This window comes from Chenopodium album, chromosome 11 (assembly GCF_948465745.1).
Source record: "Chenopodium album chromosome 11, dcCheAlbu1.1, whole genome shotgun sequence".
NCBI classification, from domain to species: domain Eukaryota; kingdom Viridiplantae; phylum Streptophyta; class Magnoliopsida; order Caryophyllales; family Amaranthaceae; genus Chenopodium; species Chenopodium album.
The window spans coordinates 6,494,152-6,515,014 of NC_137844.1; the positions used below are offsets into that span (position 1 = coordinate 6,494,152).

General features: G+C 35.1%; 2 protein-coding genes across 3 annotated transcripts; one reads left to right on the top strand and one right to left on the bottom strand.

The window, feature by feature from the left end:
- Positions 1 to 981: 981 nt before the first annotated feature.
- LOC145568402 (phospholipase D gamma 1-like) lies at positions 982 to 5,927 on the bottom strand. The gene is made up of 10 exons (XM_081627825.1): positions 5,001 to 5,927; positions 4,662 to 4,778; positions 4,354 to 4,548; positions 3,964 to 4,230; positions 3,804 to 3,872; positions 3,522 to 3,669; positions 2,936 to 3,084; positions 1,810 to 1,974; positions 1,488 to 1,685; positions 982 to 1,275 (listed from the first exon to the last, which is right to left on the bottom strand). The coding sequence occupies exons 1-10, from the start codon at positions 5,925 to 5,927 to the stop codon at positions 982 to 984; spliced, it is 2,529 nt and encodes an 842-aa protein (XP_081483951.1).
- A 5,155-nt stretch (positions 5,928 to 11,082) lies between these two features.
- On the top strand, positions 11,083 to 18,571 carry LOC145567261 (pentatricopeptide repeat-containing protein At1g74850, chloroplastic-like). 2 transcript variants are annotated; one of them, XM_081626522.1, is made up of 4 exons: positions 11,083 to 13,160; positions 15,956 to 16,270; positions 16,353 to 16,460; positions 17,779 to 18,571. In XM_081626522.1, exons 1-4 carry the CDS (start codon positions 11,317 to 11,319, stop codon positions 18,122 to 18,124), a joined length of 2,613 nt encoding a protein of 870 aa, XP_081482648.1. In that variant the 5' UTR covers positions 11,083 to 11,316; the 3' UTR covers positions 18,125 to 18,571. The 2 variants fall into 2 exon arrangements, with proteins under 2 accessions (XP_081482648.1, XP_081482649.1); XM_081626523.1 differs by having other exon boundaries at positions 17,782 to 18,571.
- Positions 18,572 to 20,863: the final 2,292 nt, after the last annotated feature.

The window sequence follows — 20,863 nt, forward strand, 5'->3', positions numbered from 1 at the left end:
ATGAATTTACTGTTTTACCCTTTAGAAGTTGTTTGTTTTGGGAAGTGGAAGGGGCACCGAGTGGTGAAATTTGGCGGATGGACGGTGGGAGGAGACTTACCGGTTACCGGGTGGTGGGGCCCACAGCCTCACATTAGAGAAATTGAAGATTCAATTCGATTAACGGTTTTTGATTCCCACTATTAAACAACTTTTTCTTTACATTTGGCCTATTTTCAACCTAATTGTAGGTCATTTGTCTTTTAAAAGTATGTGAATTTCACATCAAAAAGTTCAATCCCTATCTTAAATAAAGTATTTTATGAAAAGTATGTTATCAATAATACTCTTTAAAATGTGCATTTACATGTTTACCTTTATTAATTTGTACAAGTTTTTATTTTTCCTTCATTATTATTAATTCTTTTTTTTTTTTTTTTTTTTTTTGCATTCGTTAATGTTAGGGTCTGTTCAAGCTTAATTTCAGTTCACTTCAGATCAGCTTCAATTAGTTTAGTTCAGCTTCTAATTTCCTTCTTTCATAAAATATTATTTTAGCTCACTTCAGTTCAGCTCTAATCAGTTCAGTTCAACTCAGTTCAGTAAATGTGAACAGACCCTTAATTGTCTTTTTTTTTTTTTTAACTATTTGGTTGTCTTCATTAATGTGTTCGGACATTTAACCCCTAAAAATATTTTATTTACATATTTTCTCTCATTAATGTAACCAACAACTAAAAACTCCTTAAACATGGCTTCTATGGCACATGTTAGTCACACAAGCAGTGAATATAAAAAATTAAGCTTTATGAGGTTTTTGCAATGCAACAGCGATTAAAGTAATTAATTCATCTACGCTCTCTACTTGGTGTGTTATCAACATTAAACAAGACCAAAGTTCATGAGAAAGCTCAATGACAAATTGAATAAAGGTATCATAATCAAAATTGCTTACAGCAAGTTACTAACACTACTAGAATTTTCATGTGTAAACCCTTTTGATTAAATGGTAAGATTTTCTTGAATGCCTGAAAATGTGCCCATAACCTTGCCACCTAAATCTGGGAATTTTTCAGACCCAGGAAGAGGGCTAACCCTGCCCCATCTATCAACTTTCAAAGGGTACTTGAGAAGATGTCCTTTCATCTCTGTGACTTCATCAATAGAAAATTGAATCCAATTTTGTTCTCCTAATATTCTTACTCGTCTAACACACTCAAGGCTCTCTGGACGCATAAAACAACCCTCAATCGTTCCTAGATGCTCTGCCCAAAGTGACATTCGATATCCATAAATCTGCAAGTACAAATTCTAACATTAAACATGTTCCATTTGCTCAAACCAAGTACTACCTCCGTTTCATATTATTTGCAACGATTTGACATAAAGTAGAGAGGAAAAATGTCTAATCGTTGCAAAATGTAACCAAGGTAGTATTATTCATCAACAAGATTACCAGATAATGCGTAAAAAAAATAGTAGCATGCACATACACATGAACTTTTTACCTGTCCATGCGGCCGGGAATTCCTTGAGGCCCAAGTATAGTGAGGTTGATAAGCACCCATTGCAATTTCAGTGTCTCGAGTACCTTCCATTGATCGTTGGTTGATGTTTGCAGAGCCCATTATCACATACTCATCATCCACTATCATGCCTTTTGAATGAACATATATCATAAATCGTCGATTCTTCTTCAAAAATGCCTATATATGTAAAAAACAAAAAAAAACAAAAAAAAAAAAAAAAAAAAACTTCATTAATAATAATGATGAAAACTCAAAGAAAGAATTTAAGAGAGTGTATTATGTGTTGTTATGAAAAATCAACCTGTGGAGTATTTACACTTCCGCTTGGTACACTATTATCATCTGAAATCTCTCGATTGCCGAGGCAGAAAAAATTCAAGAAGTCTTGAGGCTCGTAATTGTTCTCTAAACCTTTCTCTACCAACGCCTTATAAATTATTTGATACATCATTTGCATTGTCTTGTACTACAATTCATATAAACAAATAACCGTGTGAGATGAATGAAGAATAGAGTTTAAGATGTCAACTATTACAACAACATATATGCATTATTCTCAAAAAATTATTTCACTTGTATTCAACCATGTATAAGAGACAAAGATTAAAAACATTTTCGGTTCATCAAGATAGCATGTCGATCAAAATTATCTGTTGATACTCTCAATTTATTACTTGATCAATTAGGTTCATTGATGAAAGTAACATGTCAATCAAAAACACCTTTAGAGATAATATTTTTATAAAAAAATGTAATTGAACATTCTTATTGTTAAATGTTAAATAGTTATTTATGTAGCTTGAAAGATTTCGTTATTGAAAACATTATTGAAAAGCCACCTCATATTCCAATCATAGCGTTATTAAAGCATCCACAATGGTTAGTTGTACATAAGGACTTGTTTGTAATTTCTAAATACTTGGAGCTATAAGCTAGCCATTATGGAGCTACAAAGTTTGAAACTTTGGTGAAACTATACATAGGTCTACAAAACTATGTAGTTTCACTCTGCCCAAGGCAAATAAATTAAAGTGATTTGTTTATTATTTTTTGTGTATTAGTTAAATAGCATATGACCATGCAATGTGAGACATACTAAAATTACAAAAGGAAGTAGCTTGGCATGCATTGCGGAGGTTGTAGCTTAAATGATGTAGTTTGGCGAACCATGATGTGGCAAATCAAAGCTACAAAGACATGTAGATAACAATTATGAATGTAGCACGATAACAAGGTGCAATATTGGATACGTAGTATGATTTCAAAAATGAGAAAGCCTAGAGTTCCCAAATTTTCGTGATGATTCAATTCTTAGTTAGAGAAGATCCCCTATGAGTCTGTGAGTAGAATATCAAATTTCAAAATCCTTAATGTGCCATAATTTAATTAAGAATGCATATCAATTAAATTTGTGAATCTTTACTTACTTGCCAATAAAGAATCCTTTGCATGGCAAGACTTTTTGGATCACCTTCTGGCCACATAGGAAGAACAATATATGCAACAAATCTTTCATCTGCTTTTATCTTTTCAGCAATTTTAAGTGCAATCTCAATAGGTATCAAATTATTTGCACCTGCATAGAATTGCAAATAGTAATAAGAACACAAATACAAATGACAAGACACCTAATTAAGAATAATACGATTATAGTAACATGTGGATGCATCACGAAACTCACCATACTTAATGCCATGTTGGCTCTAATTAACATTATATAAGAGAATGAACTCAATCAAAAGATCGATTAAACTAACAATTAAAGCGCAAGATTAGTTTATTTACTCTATCAACAAAAAATATTTATCGTAATTGATAATTTCTTCGTTTAATTTTTAAAGTTTACCTCCCTCTCTCTGTATGTAATTATTTTCAACATTAATAATATGAATTATTTTTTTAAAGATATTTTATCATTGGCATTGTTTAACATGTTAAATTTAGACGCAAAAATTTAATTTGAGACGGAAAGAATTTCATGAATACTCCGTACAAAAGTATATTTCATCATACCTAAGCCCTTGTGGGAATCCCAATTAAATGAGGAGCCCAAGAAATATTGATTCTCAATGTAAATGAAATGTTGGGCAGATCGAATTGCATGTACGTATGCTGTATGTATGCTCATGTCTATCAGTACATTTTTCCCACAATAAAGATTCTGCGCCAACATAAAACACAAAATAGTGATTAGTGACAATATTCTAAACTTTAACCTCAGAAAAGTTTTTGTGTCACATGTTACGAACGAAGGGAGTATATATATGAACAATAGGTCAGAGAAAAGAATCTAACCATTTGTGGTCCGTCTTTAGGATCCTTAGGAAACCCTTTTACAGAATTGGAGTCTATCGATCGAAAGACCTAGATAATCATCATAAGTACAATTAAAAAACTATATATCATACATTATTAAGAAACTTTAAGCAATTTGTAAGTGAAGTAATTAATGTACTTGAACATGCCAAGACTCCATATCATCATCATCATCATCATCATTGTTGTTGCAGGTGTGATTAGCATCTAATTGTCCAATAATATTAGGAACCTTATCTATGTGAATTAGATGATCATCATAAGCTCTTTTAAGCTTTTTGATCCCTCGAGGTGAATCCTTTAACCAACGCTCTTGAAAGTTGGTTAAAATGTCGTATACTGCTGGACCGTCAATTTGACAGTGCAAATCATGCCACGGCTCTCTAGGACATCCATTAATCGAACCCTACACGGATTGTTAAATTATTACCAACTCGTCAAAGTAAACAAGCCAAGTGAATCAGCCAACAACTAAGTATATACTAGAATGAACTAAACAATGTACAAGAGGTATAGATCGAATAATTACAGCAATATTGGGGTTATGATAATCATCGTCGTGTACAGTTTGTAACGTTCTAAACAAAGAGTGCTCCGGGGTATCATAACGCCCCTTACATAGGTCGAGTCCTCCCACAAAAGCAATGAGTTTTCGCTTATGTTCACCTGCATCAGCATCGACGATAACTGTTTTTTGGTGATGAGTGTAAATTGCTCCAGCTTCCTAACCATCATAAACATATATACATAAAACATAGTAATTAAAATTGACTTGATTAAACATCTTTAATTTGTACAAAATAAATGGAATTCAATGTTAGTAATTTTAAAAAGTACCTGTTTTCCAATCAAACTATGCCCTTTCCCACCAGATCGTGGGCATAGTACTACGTGAACTGATGAGCCCTTGAAAAATTTGTAAGTCACTTCATCATCAGTTGCTAACATTCCTTCCTACAAACATCGATAATATAATAAAGAATCATATCATCAATAACATAATCATGAAAATCGATAATTTTGTTACATACTACTACGTATTAGTATATTTATAGAACAAATTAGTCGTATAAGTAAAATCATAAGTGTAATAAATTAAGGTAAATATATCATGAACAAAGTGTTAAAGTGAAATGATTGGATAACACGGAGTATGAATTGAAAGAATCAACTTACAGTAGTACGATGAAAAAATTTCCTAGAAGTAGGATCATCCCAAACAAGGACCAAAACTCGTACACCCTCTTGTGCTTTTCCTTTCAAAAGATCTCCCAATGTAACACTAGATAAGTTAGGATCATCGCGAACAAGTCTAACATTGTGAACAACTGACCACCCCGTGAGATAGACCAAATGTCGAGCATTCGAAATAGCATTGAATACATCATGCCAACATTTCCCATGAACAAAATCTTTGTCATAATCAAGCTTTATATCAGGAAGCATACCATCTTCATAATGAGCATCTTGGTAAAGAGTAACCTTATTTCCTTTTCTAAGAGGAAAATATGTGTTAGGAACACCGTTATATTCGGGTCCGTTACCAACACCTAATTGATACAAGTTCATTTTTTGTACAGGGGTGTATTGAATTGAAACACTTAACTTAGCTCCACTTTCCCAAGGTTTACCTTTCCCTTTCATTATAGGGAAAGTCCCTTGTATTTTCTCCCCTAAAAGCAATTGCTTAGTAGGAATACCGACGGCTCCTATGATCTCAGACCCTACAACATCGTCGTCTTTAACTACAAAATGTAGTTCTGGGGCGGTATGTGCCACAGGGACAAAGAAATGTTGCATCCACATTGGGTTTTCGTTATCTGGTATAACAAAAGTTCGTGCTATTATTGCACCACCTATGGATACCGTGACGTATGGATCACTTGTTCCATGGGATTTTAGCATTGATAATCGTCTCCCAAATAAACCAGACATGGTTTTATGTATTTGATCCATGTTAGGAAGTTTTTTAGCCTCCTTCACCCAAATGTCTAGATGTCCATGTAGCAATAGGTTTTCCAATGATTCTTGAGTTGTTTGAAAAGGCACAAATTCCGTTCCTTGCCCATGTTGAGATCCTTCCATCGACAACGAATCATCCATACTTCTTTACAAAACTAAGGATCAATGCAAGTTAAAATTATGCAATTCAAATTAAAGCTAGCTATAAGTGGGAAAAAAAAAATCATAGGATCTTATAACTTATAGCGAGAAATCAACAAATTTTTAATTGGTTAAAGTTGGATCAATTTTTCCAAATTAAGTGAAATAAACAAGAGGATTTGTCACATAATAACTACAAATGTACACTCGATCTTTTGGGTGTAAATAATGTTACAAGCTTAGCTTGAATGCTTGATGAATATCTAATTGTAATCAAAGGGTATCGAGAATTAATAAGATTAAAAGAAAATTTAGAATAATGCAATCCACCAGATATATATGTGATAAAATAAACATGAAAAAAAAAAACTAACCATTTCACATTGCATGTATAACAACTTTATTATTAACTTACCTCTCCAAATTCTCTTTTTGCAATATAGTTACCAAGCTTTTCGTTATTTAATCTTCATGCAAAAAGTTTGTTTCTCATTAGAAAAAGTAAGAAAGCTTATAGAAATTGATTGGTTTTTTTTTTATATATATATATAAAAAAAAATGAAATATAGGGTTGTGCATTACTTGTTGAGAACCAATATGTGTGGAAATGAGAGATACATCACTGCCGGAACATTAGGGTAGCCATTAGAATTATTACATTTTAAAAAATAAAATAAAAAAATTCTACGGATTTTCAAGTTTTCATTTTCTTTAGTCATTTCATAATTTAGGATGTAATTCAACAACTTATACTACGTATAAGAAAAGGGGAATACGAAAGAAATTTAGAATGTCACATAAGTGTATCATCTTTGTTTTTCATATTGTTCTAACTTTTCTTTTAAACATAGGCAATTTCTTAATTCTTTATCCTCTGATTTCATACTCTTTCAACTCAATAGTTATCATCTTCTACCAATGCAAATTAATTATATTACCATATCCCTTAAACTCATTCATTCCATTCAATAACTTAGAGCATGAAAAAAACATAGATGCTCAAGTTTTAATTACTAGTATTAGAACAAAGTTTAAGCCATTTCGATCAAACAACCTTAAGGGCAAGGGCGAAGGGAGAAGGGTGGGGGGGGGGGGGTGCTGGTGGAGGCCCGACCTCCCCGGCCCAGGTTTTTTGCTGCCCATATATTATTATATCTTATGGACCCCTTAAAATTAGTATATATAGTATTCAAGACACTTGTATAATAATAAATATACCTTGCCATGTTGGTTGGGTAATGATTTATTTTCCCATGGGGGCTGGGTTCGAATTTCATCTCCCACATATTTATTTAATTAAAACTTCTTATGTAATACCATTCAATTAATAAATTTATTTGCCTATTTACATGATTGTTTACTTTTTTTTTTTTTTTTAAAAGAAAGTGATTAATTGTTTACTTGCTTAATATGTTTATTTATTTTAATAATTTTGGGTAATTTTAAATTTATTGAATGGACCTTTAGGACCAAATTTTAGGATTATATTCTACTTAATTTGAGAATTGTAGTTTTTGTATTGATATAGGTTAAATCATGAAATCAAAAATACTAGATTTTTTTTTTCCAAAAAAGTTAATAATCAACACGAAGTGGGGTCCACTTCAAAGGCAATTTTTTTTTTTACAAAAAGTTAATAATCAACAAGAAGAGGGTCTTTTATGCATGAATATCGTCAAAACTCAACTAAGGAGTAAAATGGAGGATCATTTTCTTAGAGATGTTTTGGTTGTGTACATAGAAAAAGAGATTGTCGTAGATTTTAGTGTTTAATCTTTGATTGATGATTTTGCTACTATGAAAAATCATTGAGTACGATTTAACTAATGTTTTTTTGGTGACAATAAAATATTAGTACACTTTAATATTTTTCATCAATCTGTTGTCTAATAAGTCCGGCCCCCGGGACTTGAAAATCCTTACTTCGCCCCTGCTTAAGGCCCTAATTGATTTACTGAAGTGAACTAAACTGAATAGAGCTGAAATGAATTATTTATTAGAGAAGAAAATTAGGAACTAAACTGAAATTAAGCTGAAAAAAATAGACCCTAAGGGCCTGTTCTGATTGAATGAACTGAACTGAACTTATTGGAGCTGAACTGAACTGAATATTTTATGAGAGAAAAAAATTAAGATAAGAAATGAACTGAACTTATTGGAGCTTAACTGAACTGAACTGAAAATAAGCTGAAGAGAACAAGCCCTAAGTTAGGCCCTATTCCCTCCACCTCAAAATTTTACTCGGTAATATCCTGTTAAAACAATTTCATTTCTATAAAAATCGGGAAACGTAATACATAAGTACATAACTCTTAATTATACTGATTTGCACATTTTGTCATGCATTTCTTTTTTATGACCAAATTAGTAAAATTAAATAATTTTATAGAATAAATATAATAAAAAATCAGTAAAAATAAATGGCAAATTTGTCAAAAAAAAATCTTTTAAATGCACCATTTTGCGGAAAAAAAAACCTTTTAAAAGCTTAGTTGTAAAACAAAACCCGAAGTTTAATTTTTTTTTTTTAAAACAACCTACTCCCACTAATTTCACTTAATTAACCTCAAATTCCTTCTAATTAACCTCTAATTCTCATTTTACTACTTAATAATTAAATTAATTTATAAATTAAAAATAATAAATAAATAAACCATCACCCCCACCACCAGCCAGCCAACCACCCCTTCTCTCCCTTCCCCCCTCCCTTTCACAGCGGCCCCCTCCCCCATTTGAGCCGTTGTCTTGAACCCCTACCGCCGGTCTGGCAACCTACATCTCTTTCCCCTTACCCGGTTACCTCCTCCTTTCTTGTTCATCAATTTCCTCTAAAATTCCTAATTTCATCTTTCTCTCTCCTAGCTCAATCATGGTAATCAATGGCCTCTCCATCTCAATTTCCTTAAATTGTCTCACAAAACCCCTAATTTATCAATTGAAGACTTTAATTTCACATTGAATTTCTCTCTCCTCCTTCCACAGGAAGAGGAGGGCCCTTGCAGAAGCCTTGCCCGCCCCGACTTCTTTCGCGAGGAAGCACTTCGCTCACCACTTGAACGGACCGAAGGGCAATGTCTACCACGGTTGTTGTAATCGACCTCCAATTGTGCAAACTCTGATTATCACTACTAGAAATAGGCCTATTTCCGATGGATTGTTTCCGACGGACACCTAATTCCGTCGGAAACATAGGAAATTCCGACGGATTTTAAAGATTCGTCGGAAATTTCCGACGGAATATAAATTCGTCGGAATATATGGGTTTTCCGACGGAATTTTCCGTCGGAAATGTCATTTTCCGACGGAATATAAATTCGTCGGAATATATGGGTTTTCCGACGGAAATGTCATTTTCCGACGGAATTAAATTCCGTCGGAATATATTTTAAACAAAAAAAAAAATTCAACAAACCCTAAATGTTCAGCCCCCCTTTTATTTCACCCTCAGCCGTTTTTTTATCATTTCCCCATTTTCCTTCTCTCTTTCCTTTCTTCTTCTGTTTCTCTCTTTATGGCTTCTTTCTCCCTTAGCTTCAGTCTCCTTCTCCCTTCTCTTTCTCTTCTTTCCTCTCCTCTCCTTCGTACTTCGTCGTCTCCGCAGTCGTCTCAAGCCGTTGCCACCGCCGCCGTCGTCTCACGCTGCTGCCACCGCTGCCCCCTTTTATAAGGTGTTTAAGGTTAAATTCAACTGTCAAAACTCTAGATCTAGAGTTTTTATTGTCGAATTTAGCCTTATTAACCTAAATTTGGTGAAATTCGAAGCTAATTTCATAATTAAGGGTATGTTTTGATGTTTTTAATTTTTTTTTTTAAAAAAATTTCGGTTCTGGTGGTGGTGGCTCGTTGGTGGTTTTAGGCTTGTTGTGGGTGGGTCTGGGTCAGTTTAAGGGTGGGTCGTGGTCAATTGTTGTGGGTGGGTCGTTGGTGGTTTTAAGGTCGTGGTCTGGTTATAGGGAGGTGGTGGTGGTGGGTGCCGCCAGGGCTAAGGGTTAGGGTGGGGTGGGTTAATTTAGTGAGAGAAGGTTAGGGTGGGTGGGTTAGGGTGGGGTGGGTTAATTTAGGGTGGGGGTTAATTTAGTTAGGGTTAGGGTAGGTTAGGGTGGGGTGGGGTGGGGTGGGTTAGGGTGGTCTGGTTTTAGGGAGGTGGTGGTGGGTTAGGTTGGGTTTGGGTGGGTGGCGCTAGTTTAGTGGTCTGTAGTGGTTGGTGGTGGTGGTGGTGATGTGGGTTTGGTTGGGGTTGACAGGGGCTTTTTGGGTAGTTGGAGATGGTGATACGCCGTGTCGGTGGTGGCACAACGTTTTTTTTTTATTTCCGAAAAATAGTTTCCGACGGAATTTCGGTCGGAAATTTCTGACCGAATTATAAATTTCGACGGAATTCACCGGTGCCGAAAATTATGTCACGACGGAAAATTCCGTCGGAATAGTGTTTCCGACGAAATTTTCGTCGGAAAAGGTGGTTTTTGCTACAAAGGCGTTTCCGACAACCTTTTCTGATGGAATTCCGTCGGAAACACCTTCTCCGACGGATTTCAAGGTGTTTCTGACGGAATTTTTCCGTCGAAAATGGCCTGTTTTCTAGTAGTGTATTGTTCTCGACTTCTTTGGAACACGATGTTGTATTTCGAGAATTCGTGCTCGAGTTGATGTTTCCGGGTGTAGGTATTTTCGTGGTGGGATGGCGATGGGAGTAAGGTAGTTTTCTTGGTGGTGGTTGACGACGGGAGTAGGCAAGCTGGTGGTAGGTTGTGGCCTGGCTAGGGTGGTTTTCGTGGTTGGCTTGGATGTGGGCAACAATTCTGGTGGCTTAGTCGGTGGTGGGGCTGCTTCTAGGGAGGGGGAAAGGGAGTGGGTGGCTGGGTGGTGGTGGAGATGGTGGTTTTGTTTATTTATTTATTTATAAACTAATTTTATTATTAAATAGTTAGAGTGTAATTAGTGGTTAATCAGGTGAATTAGAGGTACCAAGTTGTCTTCAACAAAAATTAGATCTGTTTGGGTTTTCTTTTACAAAAAAAACTTTTAAAAGAATTTTTTTCGCGAAATGATACATTTAAAAGGGTTTTTTTTTTTTTTTTTTTTTCACATTTGCCAAAATAAATTTAATCGGAAAAATGAAAAATTAAGTGCTTAATTCAATATAGAGTAGCAGATTAATGGGCGGGCATAACAGTTAGCCACCCCTTCCAACGGTCATCGTTATCCAAAACTACCTCTGAAATTCTACCTTTCATCTTCTTCTTCTTCTTCTTCTTCCTTCTTCTTCTTCCCCTTTCACCCTTTTCTCTGTAACTTCAATTTCCAATTCAAACACCAAAAACCCTTCAAAAACCCTAATTTTCCTACCCCAATTTCCTCAATTTCTAATGCAAATTCATCCAACCCCATCATGCTAAAAACTCTAACCTTCACTCTTTCTCTCTCCTCTCAACCTTTTCTCTCTTCTAAACCAAACCCATTTCCCAATTCCCCTCAAAACCCAGTATTACTATTTCCCCAAAAATCCCCCTTTTTCTCAAAACCGTACTCTCTCTCTTCCGATTTCAAGCTCAAAGCTAAAACCAAAGACCTAATTCTGGGCAACCCATCATTCACACTTGAAAAGGGTAAGTATAGTTATGATATTGAGACCTTAATTAATAAGTTAAGTAGTCTTCCACCTAGAGGTTCTATTGCTAGATGTCTTGATGCCTTTAAAAGTAAGCTTTCTCTTAATGATTTTGCTTTGGTTTTTAAGGAATTTGCTCAAAGGGGTGATTGGCAAAGATCCTTAAGATTGTTTAAATATATGCAGCGCCAAATTTGGTGCAAACCTAATGAACATATATATACTATTATCATTGGGGTGTTAGGTAGAGAAGGGTTGCTTGAGAAATGTCATGAGGTGTTTGATGATATGCCTGTTCATAGTGTACCTCGTAGCGTGTTTTCGTATACTGCTTTGATTAATGCTTATGGTAGGAATGGTCAGTATGAGACCGCCCTTGAGTTGTTGCATAGGATGAAGAAAGAGAGGGTGGCTCCTAATATATTGACTTATAATACTGTGATTAATTCTTGTGCTAGGGGTGGGTTGGATTGGGAGGAGTTGTTGGGGTTATTTGCTGAGATGAGGCATGAAGGGGTTCAGCCTGATATAGTGACTTATAACACGTTGCTTAGCGCTTGTGCTAGTAGAGGGTTGGGTGATGAGGCTGAGATGGTGTTTAGGACCATGAATGAAAGTGGGGTTTTGCCTGATATAACGACGTATACCTATGTTGTTGAGACATTTAGCAAGTTAGGTGAGCTTGGAAAGGTTTCTGAACTTTTGAAAGAGATGGAACTGAGTGGTAAAATGCCTGATATATCGTCGTATAATGTGTTATTGGAAGCTTATGCACATAAGGGATCCATTAAAGAGGCCATGGGGGTGTTTAGGCAGATGCAAGAAGCGGGTTGCATGCCGAATGCTAGTACCTATAGTATTTTGTTGAACTTGTATGGTGGTCAAGGGAGGTATGATGATGTTCGCGACCTTTTCCTTGAGATGAAAGTGAGCAACACCGAGCCAGATGCTGCAACTTATAATATTCTTATACAGGTTTTTGGCGAGGGTGGTTATTTTAAGGAAGTGGTGACTTTATTCCATGATATGGTGGAGGAGAATGTCGAGCCAAATATGGAGACCTATGAAGGATTGGTGTTTGCTTGTGGGAAAGGAGGGTTGTATCAGGACGCAAAAGAGATTTTATTACATATGAATGAAAAAGGCCTGGTGCCAAGTGCTAAGGCCTACACTGGTGTTATTGAGGCTTATGGGCAAGCTGGGCTGTATGAGGAAGCTCTTGTCGCGTTTAACACTATGAATGAGGTGGGAAGTAAGCCCACTGTGGAAACCTTTAACTCTTTGATTCACACATATGCAAGGGGTGGACTTTATAGGGAGGTAGGAGCAATCGTGACTAGGATGATTGAGTCTGGCATAGGAAGGAACAGTAATTCTTTTAATGGTGTTATTGAAGGTTTTAGACAGGGAGGTCAGTTTGAGGAGGCCATAAAGGCCTATGTTGAAATGGACAGTGCAAAATGTGACCCAAATGAGCAAACACTTGAGTCAGTCTTAAGTGTTTACTACTTTGCTGGGCTTGTTGAAGAGGCAGAAGAGCAGTTTCAAGAGATCAAAGCATTTGGAATCCTACCAAGCGTGATGTGCTACTGCATGATGCTTGCGGTCTATGCAAAAACTGACAGGTCAGTTTTTTTTGCTATCATCTTCTTCATGATTTGGTTTTAAAGTATGTATCCCATAGAAAATTTTGACGCCCTATTAATTTAGTTAGCAAAGTGATCACACCTTCTAGACAATATACTTGTACGCGTTTCACTGATATGGGCCTGCAGATGACGTATACTTACACTGATTTAATTATCATCATATTCGACACGGCTATGTGCGTATGTCCTTAAACACTTAGTTTTGCTAGATGTAGCTACAAATGGAGAGGATAGTCTCTAAACATACATGGTTTTGCCAATACTATACTTTAAAGGTAATTCTTGAAACCATCACTAAGCCTTTAGGCAATTGAAACAGAAATTGAGGTCTTCCTCAAGTATGTGATTGCATTAATAGATATGGGATGATACTTGAACTCCAAAGAGCCCCCACAGGCATAACAGTGAACATTTTAACTAATCTTGTGTTTCAAATTATGTTGTATTGCAAGATCAACACCAGAATAGCCTGCTCTGGATTCTGAGATTCATGTGGTTTGTATACACAACATATATCACTTCACTGCTCTCCGTATTATTTGTCAATTTAATTGTGTGCAAACAATTTGGGGAAGAAGCTTTTGCCCTTCCTCTTTTTTAATTGATACTTCAAATGCCAAATCTAGGATACTTCTAAATTAGTGTCAGTCTCATTGTGAATAGGAACATCTCCCGGGTATAAATTTTCTCCTTTTCTTTTCAGTTTTTCATATCTAAGAGCAATTGTGAAAGAATTTTGCTGCTTGAACCATACAATGTTATGCCTCCAGAAGGATTGGGCTGCCAGGATATCATGAACTGGTTTGAGGAATCTAATACAAAATATTTGATATACAGTTGTGTAGGAGAATTAGGTATACTGTTCGATTTCCTTCCCTTTCTTCTCTTCTTCTTCTGAACTTCATCATCAGAACAGTGAAATTTTACAATTCAGAGTACTTCCTTTGCAAAAGGCATGAGTTATAGGAATCCTAAATCTTTTAGGATCTTTATTTGAGTTTCCTGATTACCTACTTTTTGATGCTCCAGCTGGTAGTTAAGGCAAATATTGTCAATATATGAGTTTTTTGACATCTAATACGGTGAACAGTGAAGTGATATCCTCATGAAGCTTTTTTTTTTTTTTTTTTTCTCTCTCTTTCTTTTTCTTTTCAATATGTATATACAGAATGTCTCTGGTGTCTTTGTTGACAATTATTTCAAGAGCAACTATGACCAAAATGACTCAAAACACTCCTCACACCCCAGTTGAGTGTAACCATCTTATGGGGACCTAATACTTGAGAGACTTGGGAGTTGGGATCCTACAAAGCAATCAGTAGTATAAAAAAATTTATTTCAGAAGATTCTGAACAGCAATGTGAGAGATTAAGGACCTGAAAGATGCTGAAAAAAATGGGGATATTGTAGCTCTATTTTATTTATATTTTGGGTGAAACCTTGATTGCAGGAAAATGGCATTGGATTATATGTTAAAGTCATTTAGCTTAGACATCAAACAAAGTACTTCCTTTGTTCTATATTAATCGCTGTGTGAAGTGGATGCACAATCATCAGAAACCATTTGATGAGGAGAGATTGAGAAAAATAATAGTATTGTGATGAGGAGAGATAGAAAGAATCATTGGCCAAATAAATTATGTTGCAATTATTTTGCTTCCTTTTCATGAGAAATATGTTGCGATTTAAAAGGAGCTGGTGAAGTACTGTCTATGATCTCAGTTTGCTATCTACAAGACACCACAAGTTTAGCCATTTATGAAAGGAGTGGTAGAGAAAAAATCCACTGGCTACCATATATATTTCTCTGTCTCTTTTTATTTGGGTGCCTTTGGAACAGGAAGGGTATCAAATTATCCACAAATCTAAGAAAGAAAGTGTTGTATCAAGTCATCCAAACCTAAGAAAGAAAGTCTTGTTGCACGAATTTAGCACTTTCCTCCAAAAATCATTTACCTTGATCCACTCTTTACCAGAAAAACAATCAAAGATCTGAATTGTTGCGAACCTACAAAAATAAACTTCCAATTTCTCATTCCATTGGCAGAACAGGCTTACTCAATGTACCTGCCTAAACCTCTCTGCACCATGTTTCAGCTTGGTACCATTTTTCTTTCTACTTCAGCCAAACCATTGTTTATCAAATATTGAAAAATTGTGATTCAATCGACCTCAGCGAAGTTATGCTTGGAAAGTCGCACGTCACAGTCAAAAGTAAGAGATATTACTCTGTCACGTGGGAAAAATGACTTGAAAAGGCTTATCTAATATTGAAAATTAATGATCGATGATCGATACTGACTGAACTAATCACGATTAACAGTGTGCTTCAGTGAAAGTAAAAGGCTATTGTTTTACATTGGGGAATATGTGTTAGACAGAAGTCTTCTCTGGTTCCGTAGTTTTAATATGCATTTTTCAAGTTAGTTATCAGCAATTGTCGCATTACAGAAATGTTGATTAGATTCTATCTAATAAAATGTACTTATATGCTTGGTAAAATAAATTTGTTTAAATAAAAGTGTATTGCTGATGGTTTCTGACTGAGTTATGATAATTTTTTTGGTGGTTCTTTGATTTATACTATTCTGGATTAAACTTGCTGTTTTCAATCTGTCTTTATCAGAAGCTCTAATTTTTTTTCTCAAAATATTATGCTCTTTTTTATAACCTTAGACTGTAGCACAAGTGCCAAACATAAATCTCCAATGCCACATTTTTTAATCCTTCTAAGAAACATTTTGTCTCAATCGAGCTTTTTAACCATTCAGGTTAAATAATGCCTACGAATTGCTGAATGAAATGCTGAATCACAAGACTTCCAATATTCATCAAGTGATTGCTCAGATGATCAAGGGAGATTTTGATGATGACTCCAATTGGCAGATGGTAGAATACGTATTTGACAAACTTAATTCTGAAGGCTGTGGCTTTGGAATGAAATTCTATAACACTCTTTTAGAAGCGCTTTGGTGGCTTGGCCAGGAGGCACGTGCAGCAAGGGTGCTAAAAGAAGCAACAAAAAGGGGCCTTTTTCCTGAATTGTTTCGTGTCAACAAGTTGGTCTGGTCTCTTGATGTACATAGGTATACATCACATTAAACCATGTCGAACCCTTTATATTTTTTTATTTCCCCCCTTTTTTTTATTAAAATGATCAATGTGCAGGATGTGGCCTGGAGGCATATGTGCAGCAATATCAGTTTGGCTCAATGATATGGTAAAGATGTTCAAGGATGGCACTAGTCTTCCGCAACTAGCAACTCTTGTTGTAGTGTAAGCTCTCTTCATATTCCTCTTTCATAGCCTAAAGCAAACCTGAGCCCTTTGTTTTTACTTTCGTGTTCACCAAAATTCATCAAGCATACATAAATGCATTATTCTTGTTGAGCAAAGAGTAGCACCAAGAAGTTTAATTTTGGTTCCAAACTTATCAGTGACTTGCTGATGAAAATTTGGACAGTATCAACTTACTAGTAAATTAAGCATAAATGTACAGATTTAATGCTGAATTACCCGGGCAATATATAAAAGGGAGGCTTTGCACGTTACTTACTATGAATTATGCTAATATTTTGATATGTAAAGATACACTTCATCATTGGAAGAAATAGGGTCATATAAATTACTTTGCTAGCTTTCCCTTTTTGAATGACTGTTTTCTCATGATATTATGGAACTCCTTAAGGGTGTAAAATTGATTTCTGAATTACGTATTTCAACCACCAACAATTTTTTAGAAACTAATTTCAGGAATATAGAAAGGTCATATACGTATTACAAAAATAAAATGGTTGAAAAGGAGGATATAGTATGTATGTTGCCTATAAATCTGATCATGTGCCAATCTCATTGTGTCAGTCAATCTTTAGTGTGCAGCGTTTCACTGGAGGAAAGCTGGTTCGTTTGCACAACTAATTCTCATTTATAAGAAGAGATGTAAAGCGCTGCTGTAAATGATACTTAGACCCTTAAGATTTTTTTTTAAAAAAAAAAATGCCACATTGCAACCTGACCCTGACCAAAATAGCAATGCCATTCTTTTTGTGTTTTTTGGATTTTTCTCTGATACCCTAGAAGTTCCAGCCAGAACTTAGTATGTATAGAGTATAGACCTAGCTGAGGTCTATGTTGCCGTTTAATTGATGAAAGACAGAGGGATGTAGAATGGCCTATGGCCTTATGCTGTCATGCTGGTCTGCCTTATCAAGCAAGTGTGTCTCAGAAGGAATTCCTCAACTTTTGCTCCTTTTTGAAATAGATATATACACATGGACTATGGTGGATCTTTAAGTGTTTGTTAGTGTGGACCAATTTTTTTCTGCTTTCAATAAGAAATTCATTTTTTTCTTGGCAATAGATTACGTTGGTCCCTTAAAATCTAGGCTTTTGCTCCTGAGGAAGAGGCTAAAACAAGAAATGCTAATTTCCTTCCTGTGTATTCTTTAGTGTTTGCTCTTGTGGTTTCAAGATATGCCTCATTGTTGATTCTTGCCTTTATCTAAATTTAGATTCGTCATATAAGAAGTTGCATGTGATTGGAATGATACAGTTCTCTTCTGCCTCATGACTTTTTTTTTCTTTGTTTCATTAGCAGAAGGGGAGACATGGAGAAAAGCTCTGTAGCAGAGAATTTTCCGGTTGCCAAGGTGGCTAATTCTTTTCTAAAGGATAATTTGCCATCATTTCAATTTAGTTTCCCTGGTTGGAACAAAGGCCGTATTGTGAGCCAGTCAACCCAGCTTAAGCAGCTATTGTCTGAAATAAAGGAAAACTCTGGTGATTCTGAGACAGGCGAAGTGATTAGACTCAGCAATGCCCCTTTGCCTCTTCCTTTATCAAGGACGTCTATTGGCTCTGGTAGGAAAGAGAAACATAGCAATGATAAAAGAGATACTATCTCGAGAAGACAGAAGGAACTTATGCCTAGTACGGTTTAAGGAAGAGACTCCATTTCAATTGTCCACTTTTCAAGGTTTTGAGTTCTGCTGAATGTCAGTCAAATCAGGCTTCCACGATTGTATTGAGGGTCAATTCAAATTTTGTTTGGCTGAAAACGGCCAATGTTATTTGTTCCAATGCACCCAACCTGGTTTTCCAGCATTGTTCAAGACTATGGGATCTTTTTCCTAGCAACATGGCTATGTTGCTGCAAGTTTGCGACCCATGAAGCAAGTAGAATTCAGAAACGGAAATTGATTGCTTTCTCTTACCACTTGTAGTCTTTGTACATGATTCCTGTAAAAGAAATTTTGGGCAAAAGTGTTAGTGTAGTCAGGAAACAGAGCTGGTAACAGCTAGTTATACTCAGTTTGTAGTCAAAGAACTGGTGTACCCTTGTGAAGATCCACTATTATAAGAAGAACACGAAAAAATCAGATTCACCTGTATCGGCTGTACGTTCATGGATCTAAGATTTTTTTTTTTTTTTTTTTTTGAGCAAAGCTAAGTTCTTTTTTACATACAAATGCTCTTTATCATAGCATGTTTCTAAACCTGAGTTGGAAAGGTTTGTAATTTTGTATAGCAGATACTGGAACATTAGCTAGATGTGATCACGCGCCTAGCTTGCTTGGAAACTACTCTCTCACGTCTCAGGTTGGAGTTCACTCAAGCAGAGCTCAACCGAGACTTGGGCTGGTTCAGACACCTAGCTTCATTTATGGTAACAATTTAAATCAAAAAGATTGACTCGGAAAGCTTGTTAGAAGGTTCAAGTGTATAAATTTAATAAACTAAACTAAACTATTTATGATGATTTATTGGTAATAATAAACAAGATAGAATTACCAACTAGCAGTGATAAGTCATAACCCAAATTATGGGACAAGAATTTTATCTTTCATATTATGTGATCAAACCCCCATTTCTTTCCCGGACTCTGCTTGTGTTCTGACCTAGGCCCCCATATGTGTTAAGTCATAACCCAATTAATGGACAAAATGAGTTATTCGGTTCGGGTCAATTCTATTCAGTTTATGCTTGGTTGGGTCAAACTTGTTAGAATCGATATAGGCTCATTAACCAATTCGAAACAGTTGCCCGGTTGGTTTGTTGTAGATTTGGCACAATCAATTAAGGGGGTGCTCAATAGCGCCTATTAGAATGGATTGGAATGGAGTAGCATCCATTCTAATGTTTGTGGTATTTAACTTCATCCCAACCCATATGTTTTTTTTTTTTGAGTATAAGTTCAGGTTTCGAATTGGTTAATGAGGATGACCACATGAGCTAGTTTTGCCACGTCTACATGAGCAAGCAGTTTGAAAAACATGTCTTTACTTTTTGCTTTGAGTCATGTTGATTTTCACATTGCTAAATTTGTATTAAAGTGAAATACGATAAGGGTGACTAATTATTACTCGTACTTAAAATTTATGTAACAATGTCAAAGATAAGTTGAGTACTTGAGTTATATGTGTTACTTATCTAGTGTAGTTGCATTTTCTTTTAATATATGGTGTATTCGTGTTGTGTTAAATTGTTATTGTCGCAATTGTCCTCTTATATATTATTAATTGTTTACCAACTCTCCAAAATATATATCCCACAAAAATAAATAATAGAGTGACAATGAAATTTGTGACTTTTTCTCAATTTTTTTTAAATATAAAAACAAAGGCATGAATCGGATGTTGTATGGACTTGTATCAAGTTATCAACTAGAAGTATCATTTACACTTTTTCACTTAATTAAATGAAAATGCTTTTATGTACGTCATTATTGAAGTAGATTCCAAATTTGACGACGGACTAGTGTTATACTATTATTTGTCTTACCAGTGATATTAATTATGCTAACATTGCTTTAAAAAATAACGAGTAGTTTTCTAATGCTGTAATGCTTCAATAATTCAACCATATTACACCATACATGTTTTCAAAATTATATAATTTAATCAAGTTAGAATATATTATTACATTACTCTCTCCAATCCATTTTGTTCTTAACATTTTGATATTTTTTTTTTTTTAAAATATCTTACAAAAAGATTTCACTGAAAAAACTAAAAAGATTAGATTGCAAATTAATATACTTTGCATTCTATATTTCCTAACAATGGCAATACATTCTCTTTAAAAAGCAAGGCCATATTCTTTAAAGTTGCTTTGTTTTGCTGAAATGTGTTCTACTCTACTAAAATCTGCTCTATTCTACTGACTCAATTTAATCTGCTGACACCTATTCTGCTCTGCGCAAAAGCTCAAAACTTCAAAAGAACAGGACCTAAATATACTGTAAGTTGTACATGTGAATTTGTTGTATTCCGTATCCAACTAAGGAGTAAAATTTAAAATGTAACTACTTCGTAATTTCGTATATTTTAAAGAGTCAAACAAAAGGAGAGAGGGTATTGGTATAATGAATTAATGATACATAGTTTAAGAATTTAACAATGACAATAATGTTAGTAGTTGGAAAATGATGACGTTAGTTAACAAAGATGAAATAGAAAAACGGTGATTGCATACTTTATGATGTACGAGGTATTGTTTTATATATCTGTCAAAATTTGGTTGTAATTAGCTAGATCCAAGTCAATAATCGAAAGAGTATATAGGGGCCAAGGGTTATGATTTCGATAATTGTGATTTTTGAACCATTTACGGAGTATTATTTTGAGAAATTGAATCTAATATGGAGTAAAATATTATTGATAGCTCATAAAACAATAATA

What these genes read in the sequence shown, in the direction of transcription:
- LOC145567261 (XM_081626522.1), top strand. Translation starts at nt 11,317, where the DNA reads ATGCTAAAAACTCTAACCTTCACTCTTTCTCTCTCCTCTCAACCTTTT. An exon ending in GTCTATGCAAAAACTGACAG is followed by an intron (nt 13,161 to 15,955) that starts GTCAGTTTTTTT and finishes TTAACCATTCAG; the next exon opens with GTTAAATAATGCCTACGAAT. An exon ending in TGGTCTCTTGATGTACATAG is followed by an intron (nt 16,271 to 16,352) that starts GTATACATCACA and finishes ATCAATGTGCAG; the next exon opens with GATGTGGCCTGGAGGCATAT.
- LOC145568402 (XM_081627825.1), bottom strand. Translation starts at nt 5,927, where the DNA reads ATGGATGATTCGTTGTCGATGGAAGGATCTCAACATGGGCAAGGAACG. An exon ending in AATTTTTTCATCGTACTACT is followed by an intron (nt 4,779 to 5,000) that starts GTAAGTTGATTC and finishes CGATGTTTGTAG; the next exon opens with GAAGGAATGTTAGCAACTGA. An exon ending in GAAGTGTAAATACTCCACAG is followed by an intron (nt 1,686 to 1,809) that starts GTTGATTTTTCA and finishes TTACATATATAG; the next exon opens with GCATTTTTGAAGAAGAATCG.